We start from the raw sequence: 13,050 nt of genomic DNA on the forward strand, positions 1-13,050 counted from the left end.
GTCAGTCTGACTACTTTCTAGTCAATTTTGACAATAACACAGAAATTTACGAATAGATAATAGTAATATAGCTGTCTCTGTTACATACTTTTTCTTCGCTCCCGCTTGCAAAAGCTACTTGCTCCTTCAGATTTTAATCCCTTTACCGACCCCTCCACCCCCTTTTCCAATCTAAAAATCTGGGAGTCGCCCCTGAGTAATGTGCTGCGTCTTGAAACGCAGATGACTTTATTAGCCAATAATGTCGAGACAACATTTGTAGCCATCCAGTCACGTATATGATGTTTTACATTGACAAGTGAATGGTCACAATTGCTTGATTTCTATCGATTTTCTTTGCCCTGCCGGTCGGAAATCCCACGCTTTTCTATCTATTTGCTCTATTTCATTTACGTAAGTGGCTCTTCAAGGATCGGGTCGTTTCATGTATGTAGAAACAAATCAAACAACTAACGTTACTTCAAGCTAGTGTGAAGTCCCTCTAATGGACGGACGGCAAAGTCAAAGGTTGGATGGATATTTATAGTTCGTCAGCTAACTTTGTTTAGAGCTAACATTATCCTATTCTCGTATTTGCAAGCAACAGGAGTTCGATTGTAACTCTGTGAAGTCATATATCTGAAATCGGACTTCCACCTGGAATATATTAACAAGACTGGAGTCAATTTACAACTTATCATGGCTATAGATGGGAATCAAATATAAGCTTATCAGCCATCATTTTGAGCTTCTAAATCTTTACTAAAGCTGATGGACCAGTGATTAAAACGTTGTAGGACTGTGATGACAGCTAACGTTTGCTGACAACTCGAGAAGTATTTTCTTGATTTTGCATGCAGGGTTCGTATAGAACTCAGGTCGATATGGTCCATGACATATTTGAGGAATAAAGAATGCGCGGTTTGGAAGAATAGTTAGTCACTAGTAACACAACCTTGCCATAATTATAAAACATTGGCAGCATCATTGTTGTCTGATCATGATAATTCGAATGGTGGTAAACATTTCATTGATTGGAATTTGAGAAGGAACCCATTTGGAGAAATTGTGTCGCATTCAACTCCTATCAGTAGCCTATATATCCGCACTAGGAAGCTCTTCAAGTTTGATGACCACTAGATTTATGTGTAATATACATGGCTGTATATTTCACAATTACTTCATTTATGCTACTCGGATTTTTGCAGATGACATCTGGAGATCTCTCTCTTGATTCGCAATCATATACTTGTGGAAATCTTAAACAGTTTGTAAACAATGATACTTTGACTATGTACCTTTTGCAATAATATATCAAGGATTTATAAAGTTGATGATGATAAGACTTGCTCGTCAAGGAATTGTCGAGATCTTTCAGAGAAAAGTAACATTAGTAGGCCTACACTTCTTCACGAATTCTTAATCATTTTACAGTGATTGTATGTCAACTTTGATATAATTTGAATGTGTCACCAAAGGACAATGGTATTCATAACGGTAAAATACGGAGGTAAGTGGATCTTAATTAAAATACTCGAATACTGGAATTACGTAATAGCTTTAATTAATTTGATACACTGTCTAGCCAAACACGATAAAACACCGTCATCAGTCATTATTTTATCAGAGTCTATAGTTGAATATTGACTTAAATAACATGTCGTTAGTAGCTCCTGCAATGTTCTTATGACATCTAAAATATAATCATTGCCTAATTAACTCTTTAACCGTTAACATTGAATACAATGTAGTGAATAATTAAAATAACTGATTTCTAAACTTCGGAAAATGAGATTTTAAAATGCAATACAAAAGGGGCCAGAGTGTTTTCGATCTTTCATAAAAATGATACAAGCTATCATTATGATAAACAATTAATGTAAGAATAAATAATTATCATAAAACAACGTGATATATAAGTATAATGCAATACTTATTGTGAAAAAAAGAGGATTGAAAGTGAGAAGCTAATCTAATCAAACATTAATAATAAACAGGCGTATGTAGAGCATTACTACAAAAAAGTTGAACATACGAAGGAAAAAAGATGTAAAGGCATATAATTCTGCAATAACAAATCCAAACTAATAACAGCTAAACAATGAAATAAAAACTAAGACCCTCTTTTAAACGGAATAGCCCGAGTCAAGAGATTTTTTAAATGGAAATTTTAGTGTTATTCTCTCCGTTTATTCATTCGTTTGTTGAACAAAGTGAGAGCGGGTAAATCGATTTAAAACTGTCGTTAAAACGTTTTCCATTATCTTGATAACAATTCAAATTATCGATGTAATACACAGGTTAACCTGGCTGTAGTTGTGAACCCTCTTCTGTCGTTGTCTAATCTGCAAGGTTTATAAGAAATAATAGTGCAATAGGTTGAAATTATAAGAGGTGTAAGAAATCTATTTCTCACATTGATTTTTACACGTGATAGATAATATATTTCACTATTGAATTAAAACCATCCCTTATCTTTTCTTCAAAGCATTAACTGTCACTTAAAGAATTTCCTCAGTCATGTCATCAGTGGTTCATTATACATATACCCGTTGCCACATACCCATTATCTAGTGTGCAAATATTGGCATACGTTATTACTTTAATTGAGATATATAATGATAGCCTTATGACCTGGTACGGAGATCATGTGGTTAGATTTACGTGCAAGAATTTACTTCTGTTCAAATAAACTAGCACTGTATGTAGATTTCGTTCATATTGGACAACCTTTCAAAGGTTGATGACATCATTGATGATATCGGATGCAGTCATACGTACATTCTATTTGGCATGAAGTTTGATAACTCCCCATCTTACAACATCCCGATTCATCTGTTTGAGAAATGGAATAAAGAAATTCGATTATTATTGAGAAATATGCGCGGTATAGAGAGTTCTAAGAATACAAAGGTGAAGTTAATGATGGCGATCCTCATTATTTGCAATGTTTCCTTAAAATGTTATTATATTTTACAATTATCAATATGTTTTGTACATGAAATTCATATTTTCTCCATTATACATTATTTGATATTACCTCCAAAGATTTTGCTTGTCTGTTTATGAAATCAACATACGATGCTGTTTCAAATACATTTCCATGATGTAGGCCTATATTTTGCGAAGGTAGAGGCAAGCTGCACCTTGACGGATTCAGGGGGAATTATTAAATGCATATAGCATATAATATGGAGAGGTGTACTAAACTTAAATTATCTAATCATTGAAACTTAAATTGACCATGAATTAATAAATAAGTTTCCCAAACCAATAAAAATAGAAATGCTCAACTTTTTGGCAGTGCCTTGCAAATATAATCCACATTTATGAATATAAGTAGAATCACTGAACCAATACAGTAAAGGGAAATCATGTATTCTATTCGTCTATATTTTAGGTGCCATTTTGTATCCACTGTTTTACAGTGAAACTATCTATTTTTATTTACATTGGAAGAGTGATTGACAGTGTCTTGTGAAAGAATGTTAGTTTGTACGAGTTAGGATAGCCCTCACTCGAAGTACTTAAATAATACGTAAGAGGACAGAAGATGACCAAACAGTGAACTTGTTATAATACGACTGCCGTAAGAACTTGAACAAACCATATACTGTTACTTAGAAAAAGTTGAAAGAGTACATCGAATATGTGTTTGTGCGATTTACTCGCATATTACGAATTGGAATATTGGTATTAAAAACAAAACGCTGTCTGAATTCTGAAAGGTATTAAGACTTAGTGATACAACTGTTAATATTTAGCAAATTATTAAGTTATCATTAACATTTTATTTGGTACTTTCAGAATTAAAAAAGACGGTATCATACACTGGCAGCATACTTTTCTGCACTAAACATGCTAAACAACGGTTTGTGTGTGTGAATTGAAGATATATCATATCAATCATGATGTATAAGCACCTGCCCCTAACCATCTAAATTTTAAATCTTACAAATTCCATTCTTTTAATTTCAACACCCAACTATCTATATTTTAAATAATGAATACAGTTTGAAAATTCGTATTGTACTGTTGTTGACAATAAATATGATAATAGGTAATATCTAATTAATAATGCTCCTCGATCGTTTCTGCACAGAACAAGTATATGATTGTTGGTAATTTTCTAAAGATCGCAAACTTTGTCCAGTACTTCTCAGCACTCTCTAATATTGGACTCATAATACATCTGTCTGATTAGAGAGAACCATTGGGGGCGATGCCGGTAAAGGGGGGGGGGGCGCATCCCATATATTCTGTCAAATTTTGAAATTTGCACAGCAGCCTCCGGGAGATGAAAACTTCTCAAAAAATCGCAGAGCATTATGAGATAGAAGTTCATAAAGGATATTTCTATTATTTTTTTTATGTTTCAGATAACCAGCAGAGATTATTCAATCCATATTGCACCAGTATGAATCTGTTAGAGAGTATACGTAAACAGTGTCACTCATCGGACGACGGAGGTGAGTGCAAACAAGCTAGTGATTAGCTTGTAATTGGGTATGGTCAAGGGCGGTCTAATGGTACTGAATACGAAAGGGGAGGGGTAAGTTGACGAATGAATCTAATAGTTCACGATCGATTCCTTTTCGATCTATTCTCTTTTCATATTCGTTATCCCTTTTCTTTCATAATTTTTGTATCTTACTTCTTTAATTTATTTTATTTATTTATTTATCTATCTATCTATTTGTTTATTTGTTTATTTATTTATTCATTTATTTACTTATGTATTTATTAGTTAATTAGTTAATCAATTATTTTTTGGGGAGCGTGACGGGAAACAATAGACGGTATAACAACAATTATGCGATACTGTTTCAAATTCATCGTCTTTATCATACTGTCATAATATTATGATGTTGTGTTCTGTTGATGTTCGTATTTTAATAGGAGAGAATTGGAGTGATGCATCCCTCACATGCCTTACATCTGGTTTATGCTTCCCATAATATTCCCCTCTTCAAGCTGTGAATTATCAAGAGAGATATATTCATTCTTTACAAGTTGTGCAGGGGATATGTAAAATCACTTTGAAGTATTTTAATGAATATCTTTTCCTTTCATCATATTGACGCCTCCAGACGGGCGTTCATAATTAACGCATACTTCACTTCACATTATCAATCAAGCAATGTGGTTTGGGTAGACATGGCCGAACCTAAAGATTTTTTAATTAATATTGCCTCCTATAAAAGACAACTCTGCAGGTGTTAGCTGAATAATTTCTCAGGAGCCCACGTCATGTTTTAAATTGATAATAAAAATAAAAAAAGGCTCATCGCGTTTTAGATGAAAGGATACTTGGAATCGTAGCTTGAATTAGTGTGCAGTATATTCTGTATGTATTATGTACTTTTCGTGAAGACAAACTGAGCATTTATCAAAATTCTTCAAATTCTTTTTCATACTTATAAAATCCACCACTGACTTTTAATCAAGGTTCACCACTCCCATAAAATATACAAAGAAAAGATTTTGAAAATGACATGACTGAAGGCACTGTTTCATGAAGCAAATGTCGGTTTTCAGAATTTCATTCAAGTCAGTCTTTTCCCTCTGAATCACAGAGGTATAATGAAGTGTCTCATTTTTTTACAATCGAAATTTCAAAATGAAACGAGAAAGAAATTCAGTACCATTGGGAGAATGAGTATAACACCTTGAAGGGCGGAATGGTGTACGGGGGAAATACCTGAATAGTTGTGAGCGAGCAAAATTGATGATCTTTTTAAAAATGAAAACCTAATTTTGTTTCAATACAAATTCTAAGCAATCGCCACTGGCTTTCGCTTCTGAAACTTTAAAGATTTCATTCCGAATAAATTCTGAGTACATCAAAAGACAAGATATGAATTATGGTCAATTCATAATCACTTTTCTTTTGGTGTTTAATACCTTGCATTTGTTTTCTTTGGTAATATGTATTATTTTTTATTCTGGCAAATCAAGCTCCATTCATTCTGCAATTCAATGCAATGTCTTTAACAATTATGAATTGGTTTGTTATTTTTCAAACAGCTACTCTAGATCTCTCAGATGGATCCGGTAATGTGAAGAACCTTCACTCGGCAGACAATCTTCAATCCTATGCAAATAGTTTCTTGGAAGGTCGTGAGACATACTGGCTGATCAAAGTAGAAAGTAAGTCTTCCCTAAATAATTATATTAAGAAGAACAGTATTAAGTGAGGAGATATTAAGAGGAAGATTCAGAGAAATTTGAAATTTAACCAGGTGTTGAAGAAAAATAAAGGGATGGTTCCAGTTAAGTCCCACCTTACTCGTGCAGTCAACCGATACTGTTGAACTCCATAATTTTGAATAAAACTTCTATGATCAAAAATCTTATTTTCCAAACATATTTGAAATAAGAATCCTAATCGAAATGGAACATGTAATTATTATTCATATGGATATCATCATGTCATCAAGTTGACCCCACGATTTCAAATAATATTTTCGAATCACTTAAAAAGGACGATTATTCTGAAGGATTCCACATCTAAGAATCCTGCTTTACGATTGGTCAAAAGTTAATCCCGTAATATAGTGCTGTTTTGCCATAATCTTCACTTACAGTGATGGAAATTTCGCATGTGATTATAGGACTCCATTATATGAATTTTCTTATTCAAATCATCATATTTTTTTATTTTTCACAGAAGGGGCTACAGAAAGGGAGCCTACGATATACTCACTCCTGATCAGTAACCCTGAAGAAACCTGTCCAGAGTTGCAAAGTAAGTTATTTTTATTGATTTTCTCTTTGCAGAATAGTAGTAATCTCAAAACAGAATTAACTTTAAGCCGAAGGCTGGCGATAGGGAAATCCTCATTCAGAAAGCACGACCCTATTTTGAACTTATGCCAAAATATGATTCAATATATTGGAACAAACTATCAAAACCAGTCTGGCAATGCAATAAAGACTTCAGAAAAATATTACAGCAATCATCTTGTATCGGCATAACCTAAAGTAACTCAGACGAAGACCCTTGTGATTTAAATCAGAGTTAAGAATACATGTATATGTTTCCTTATTTTACCAGACTTATATATATCAGTATATGTATAGTCTATTCAACGGTGCGACGACCTAATTGATGTCAAATATAATATATTGATTGCATTTATTCTTTTTCATTCCAAAATTTAGCAAAAGTTACGATGTAAAGCATAACACAAAAATATAAACAGAAATGAAAAAAGGGAACCCACTGGAAAGCAAAGCTTGTTAGTATGGGTTCCCTGCAATAAATAGTTAAAGTATATCTTTGATCAATGAAATTCAATTCGTAAATTAAAAAGGTTTGTACGATGAAAAAGAATACCAATGGGGTCAAGCTTTTTATGTTTACTAACTAAGTTACAATTAACAGAAAAAATGTTATATCATACCCCTGCTGTATAAAAAAAACCCCTTGAGTTCAGGAGTGTGTGAACAATCACTTGGACAAGAGAGAACGAATACTAAAAACTTTTTTACAGGCCATTGTATATGCATGTATTTACCAATTCATTGCCCTTGGAATAAATTCGAAAATACGAATACATCTTTGTTGCACAATAATTGACTTATCACTTCCTACTTAGTTTTCAAAATTTTATTTAATTTTACAGAATTTTCAGGAGCTTGAATCAGATAACACTTAAAGGGGAATCCAGCCTTGGCCATAAAATGTTGTGTGGGGAAGGAGAAAAATAAATGAAACAGAATGGTGAAAATTTGAAAGAAATCGGACAAGCAATAAGAAAGTTATAGCTGCTTAAAAATTGGGATCACTAATAGTATGTAGATTCCAAATTGGCAACTGGGTAAGTAAATTATGACAAGGGGCAAGGACAACTTTCCCATAGGCCATGTACTTTATTATCAGGGATTTGTGGTTTTCTCCTAAGTACCCACTCCCCTGGGGCAGTAATCTAAATATAACCCAGGTAGTATATTGTTTAATGTCCTCATGAAAGAAAAATATTATTTGAAATAAAACTTTTGGGAAAAATGACATTTTAGCCCGGGGGGGCCACTTACATTGGCGAGTGGATACCATGCGCGACCAAAAAAACACGTAAAAAGGATGTCTTTTTCACGATAGGGCACGTTACGTACGTAACGTGATAAGGGTGTCAAAAACACAAAAATAATGAAAAAAGGGTATCTATTTCGCTAGGAAAATTACGTGTTTAGGGTCGAATATGCGGGGATGATAAAACAAAATTAAAATGTTTTATAAAGGATGTCCTTTTTGCCCCAAAACTTCGTGTTTAGAGTCCGATTTGCGCGAGGTGTAGAAGGTGGGGTCGTACTAAACCAAATAAGGTAAAGCCGCGACGACCGAAGGACCCGTAACAATAAAACATTCCTGTACTTGTTTAGGGGTTCATTTCAGGGAATATTTGCCAAGAGTATCGTTTTGTTTCCCATACTTGTTAAGGGTAGGGTTTCACACGCCAATACTTGTTAAGGGGTGCATTTTCAGAAAATGGAAATTACGTGTTTAGGGTGCTTTTCGAGACCCCATGGTCGCGCATGGTATCCACTCGTGAATGGAAGTGGCCCCCCGGGCATTTTAGCCATAATATGTAGTGGAGTACATGAAAGAGTAGTCCTTGCCTTACATCACAATTACATCCCATATGCGGCCAATTTGAAGTCTCCATGAATATAGTGATTACCAATATTTACAACTTTTAAAAATTCATAACTTTCTTGTTGTTTGTCCAATATTGTTCAAACTTTCACCTATCAACTTGTCTGATTTTTCTTTTTCTTATAAAAACAAGTTTTTATTTGGGTTGGATTCCCCTTTAATTCCAAGACTGGTCCATGTTTTCCTTTCTCCGACAGGTCGTTTGAAAGACTTATCTCGCCCACCCTCTATGCCAAAGGGGCGGGAATCTTGGACCAATGTCCGCAAGAAACTCAACAAAACCAAATCGACCCTCAGCTTGGGCAAGTCGCCCAGGAATGCATCTGGCAAGGGAAAGAGATGATGATGGTGATGAAGAACAACAAGATCATTATACCAATTGAAAGAACTTTTATCGATGTGGAGTAAAATGGGCGCCAGCATGAGGGCAGTCCTGTTCATAATGCCCATTGCTTTAAACAAGGAAGATGACGTGCGCTCGCGTTTCCGCATATATTATTTATTAGTATATTGTAACTTTGTCTTTTTCCATCTGTCTAATGTATGCTTAATTAGCCAAATCTCATATGGTCTACTCCCATTTCCTCTCAGAACAATTTGGTCTACATGCCACTAATGTTACTTCTAGGCACATACTTAAAATAACAGTGAGTTATAGCACTCACTCAACATTCTAATTAGAACATTAATATGTTTAAACGAAATGAAGGCATAATGGGAAAGGCAGTTTGTTGTGAGAAATGTGATTTATATTACCATAGGCAAAATTTCAATTATCAAGAGGCTAAAATTTGTCCAGATGGTAAATATTCATAAAGTATAATTATACAGTGTTTGTAGAGCAAAATGAATTTAAGCCCCAAAGTAATCTTCAACAATCTGGAGACCATGGGACCAATGGCTCTGATATGAGCCTGTAGAACTTTAGTTTTTTTTAAGTTACTGAATTACCCAACATTATGAGTTTCTACGAATAGATCACATTGTGTACATAATGAATATGAAAATAAATGTAGGACAATATGTTAAGTGTATCCTTTTTGTTAACTTTTCATTGCCTCTTGAGACCACTTTGACTAATGGGCATAGGGTATTTTTTTCAGAGCATCATGATTGTGTAAGAACATTATGTAAACCAGCAAGTGAATCAACCAAGAGCTGATCATGTTGATTATTTCTTCAGAGGGGGGGGGGGGGTAGAGAGATCTGCTGCACAATTTGGGTGAATTCCTTATTAGAATAAGCAATGAAAATTAGGATTTGAATAGCCCCATGCTGTCACTCGATCCCACTGTCCTTTCCTTCATCTTAAATTTTTTTTTTCAAATCTATACGTTACAACAGTTACAACCTTGTACTTTAACTCTCCATTCATTCCCATGTAATGTTGGATACCTTACAATCAATGGTAACTATGCCACTAATGCTAAATACCATGGAAACACAACTGAACAGCCAACCAGAAACAAGGTTTATAAGCTATTACTGTACATGGCAAAGTTATCCAAATAATTAAGTATTGAAATGGGCCCCAGGAGTCTGTTGCATAATATATACATTTTTTTTAGATGCAATAACATCTGAAGCATGCGTGCATGAAAAGCCGAGGAAAAATGGTACAGCCAAGAGAGAAAGTCTGCCCTATTTTCTTGCATAAAATATACAGTAACTTCTTAAAAGCCTGGAACAATGTCACCAAATAAAAGGACAAAAATTTACATAAACCCCCCCCAAAAAAAACACAAAATATTTTACCCATAATAGTACACCATGCGATGCACATTCCCGTCTGACCCAATTAAAATTTTTGAACAGTGTTGCGAGGTCAGCGAAAATCATCATTTTCAATTTGGTTCTGGAACACGAAGGTTGCTGATTGATCATATGCTTGATTTCAGCAATGATTGTACATAGTGAACAATGCATGCAATCAATCATTAAGATATCCTTCTACAATGATTTCTAAGGTTTGTGTAACAGGCTCCAGGTAATTGATGGGCCAAAGTGCTGCCAAACTACAATATTAAAGCTTATTATCTTCAATTAATCCCAACAACAAGATTTCAAGTATAAGAAATGTAATATTTCAATAGCCTAAATTCCACTGATATTGAATTATTGAGTTAATAACAACAACATACTTCATGTACACCAATGATTATGTACTTATATTGCATCTGTGAGAATTTATTTTCAAAGATGATGATGTGCGTTTTTACAATAACATTTTTGAAAAAAAAAACATTCAGACAAACACACACAAATATGCCGGGGTGTTCCCACAATGATTTAAGTGTGACTTATAATCACACTTAAAATCCCAGGTGGGTATGATAAAAAATTAATCACCACATTATCAGATCACATTCATTGGACGAGCTCTAACTGTGTATTAATCAATGGGATTACGTGTTACATATCATGTTGGTACTTAAGCATGACTTTAAAGGGGAAGTTCACCCTGAAGAAAACTTTGTTGTAAAAATAGCAGAAAAATAGTAAAAAATATTGGTGAAGGTTTGAGGAAAATCCGTTAAAGAGTAAGAAAGTTATTAGAGTTCAAAGTTTGGATTTGTGACGTCATAAACGAGCAGCTGTCCCATGTGTTATGTAATATAAAATGCATAAATTTCAAATTTTGTATGGTTCCTGATGACTTAATTTTGTTTTCTATTCATGATCGGGTGTGAAATGATTTGTCTATTGATATACAAAAGTTACAGTGAAAACCATTTTCAATTTTCTGAGATAATGGCATTTCATTGATTTTTTCCATTCGCTGTGTAGGAATTCTGCTCGCATATGACGTCACAAATCAAATAATTGAAATTCTAATAACTTTTTCATTATTTGATGAATTTTTCTCAAACCTTCGGCAATATTTTTTATTATTTTTTCTGCTATTTTTACAATAAACTTTTAGTCAGAGTGAACTTCCCCTTTAAGCATGGAAGTAGAATTAAAATAATACTTCTATTTCCATGGTATTAGTCAGACTACAATCTTTGTGAAAGACCCCTCTAGACAAACACTTTAATCACAATACAATAATTTGTCGCTGTTAATACATTGTATCACAAAATGTAAAATTCTGAGGGATAATGGCAATAGTGCTTAACGCAAAACATTTGGAAACAGTGTCCTCATCCCTGAAGAGACCTCTTTCTATGCAAAAGAAGTTAGGCACTGATATAACTCTAAAATAATTTTTTTTTAGCTGTCCAAAGTTTTATCAATTTGAGAAACAGGTTTTAGCAACCCAGTGAAATCATTTTGTTCCTTCAATAAAGGACAACACAGAAAATAAATAACACTGCCCTTTATAATAATGATGATATGATCAACTTGATAAATATCATTTTCATAATGATAATTTAAACATCTCATTGCATGGAAGTGGTAATATGAAAATATTTTCAATTGCTTACATGTATATAGCATTCACTTTCCAGAAGTCTCTTAGAGCAGTTTAACTTATATAATAAAGAGGCAAATATTTCTATAAATATCATCATGAATATTGAACTTGTAACATTCAAACATTGCATACATTTTAATTTTGCGATTTCCAAGAATTTCTTGGAATATTCAAATTTCCCAAAAGTTACCATGAGATAATCTAGATATCCCAGAATTCAGGAAATTTCCTTCAAAATGGAAACACTTGTGCTTGATTGTACACTGTAAAAAATGAAGTGCTAATTTAGCACTTACAGTGCTTGTATAGTGACTGCACTACGAGTGCTGATTTTCTAGTTTAAATTTGAACTAGAAAATCAGCACTCGTAGTGCAGTCACTATACAAGCACTGTAAGTGCTAAATTAGCACTTCATTTTTTACAGTGTACTTATTGACCCACTGATCAAGTGTACAATTCAACTTGTTATTTGTTAACCTTTCCTTCATGAGTCCCAGGACAATACCCTGTAGATCAATTCAGATATTCATGATCACATCCTGGTATATATTAAATTAATATATATATAACATGTTTCTTTAATAAACACACAAACAATTTTGTAAGAAAATAGTTCTGTATAAATGTTACTTATAAAAGCAGGCACGTGAATTATCACACCTATTCCCATTAGCACTCTACACTGTATGGAATCAATTGCATTTAAAACATTGAACTATGTTTCTTAAAAAATATGATTATATACACTCTACAACTTACATTTTCTTTGCACATCACACACATATACTTCAATGTTAAGTATTCATATCCAATACTGATAAATTGGTACAAACTTTCTAACATATATAATCCTTTACAATATTTGATATATTTACATGTCAAAGATTGCAGCTAAATTGAATCAATGTTATTAAGTACTGAGTGTAATTACACAATATCACACTTTCCCATTACTTTATAGTAGATAATAATAATAATAAAATTCCTAATCAC

At 33.5% G+C, this 13,050-nt stretch overlaps 1 protein-coding gene across 1 annotated transcript; it reads left to right on the forward strand.

Moving 5' to 3' along the window:
* Window positions 1-278: 278 nt before the first annotated feature.
* Window positions 279-9,667, forward strand: LOC121408765 (uncharacterized protein CXorf65 homolog). The gene is made up of 5 exons (XM_041600395.1): window positions 279-1,489; window positions 4,359-4,448; window positions 6,007-6,129; window positions 6,650-6,727; window positions 8,836-9,667. The coding sequence occupies exons 1-5, from the start codon at window positions 1,444-1,446 to the stop codon at window positions 8,979-8,981; spliced, it is 483 nt and encodes a 160-aa protein (XP_041456329.1). The 5' UTR covers window positions 279-1,443; the 3' UTR covers window positions 8,982-9,667.
* The last annotated feature ends 3,383 nt before the right edge of the window (window positions 9,668-13,050 follow it).

The sequence above is a fragment of the Lytechinus variegatus genome, chromosome 2 (genome assembly GCF_018143015.1).
Source record: "Lytechinus variegatus isolate NC3 chromosome 2, Lvar_3.0, whole genome shotgun sequence".
NCBI lineage: Eukaryota > Metazoa > Echinodermata > Echinoidea > Temnopleuroida > Toxopneustidae > Lytechinus > Lytechinus variegatus.

Coding starts and splice junctions, on each gene's coding strand:
- LOC121408765 (XM_041600395.1), top strand. CDS start 1,444: ATGTGTCACCAAAGGACAATGGTATTCATAACGGTAAAATACGGAG. Junction 4,449..6,006: donor TCACTCATCGGACGACGGAG/GTGAGTGCAAAC, acceptor TTTTTCAAACAG/CTACTCTAGATCTCTCAGAT. Junction 6,130..6,649: donor CTGGCTGATCAAAGTAGAAA/GTAAGTCTTCCC, acceptor TATTTTTCACAG/AAGGGGCTACAGAAAGGGAG.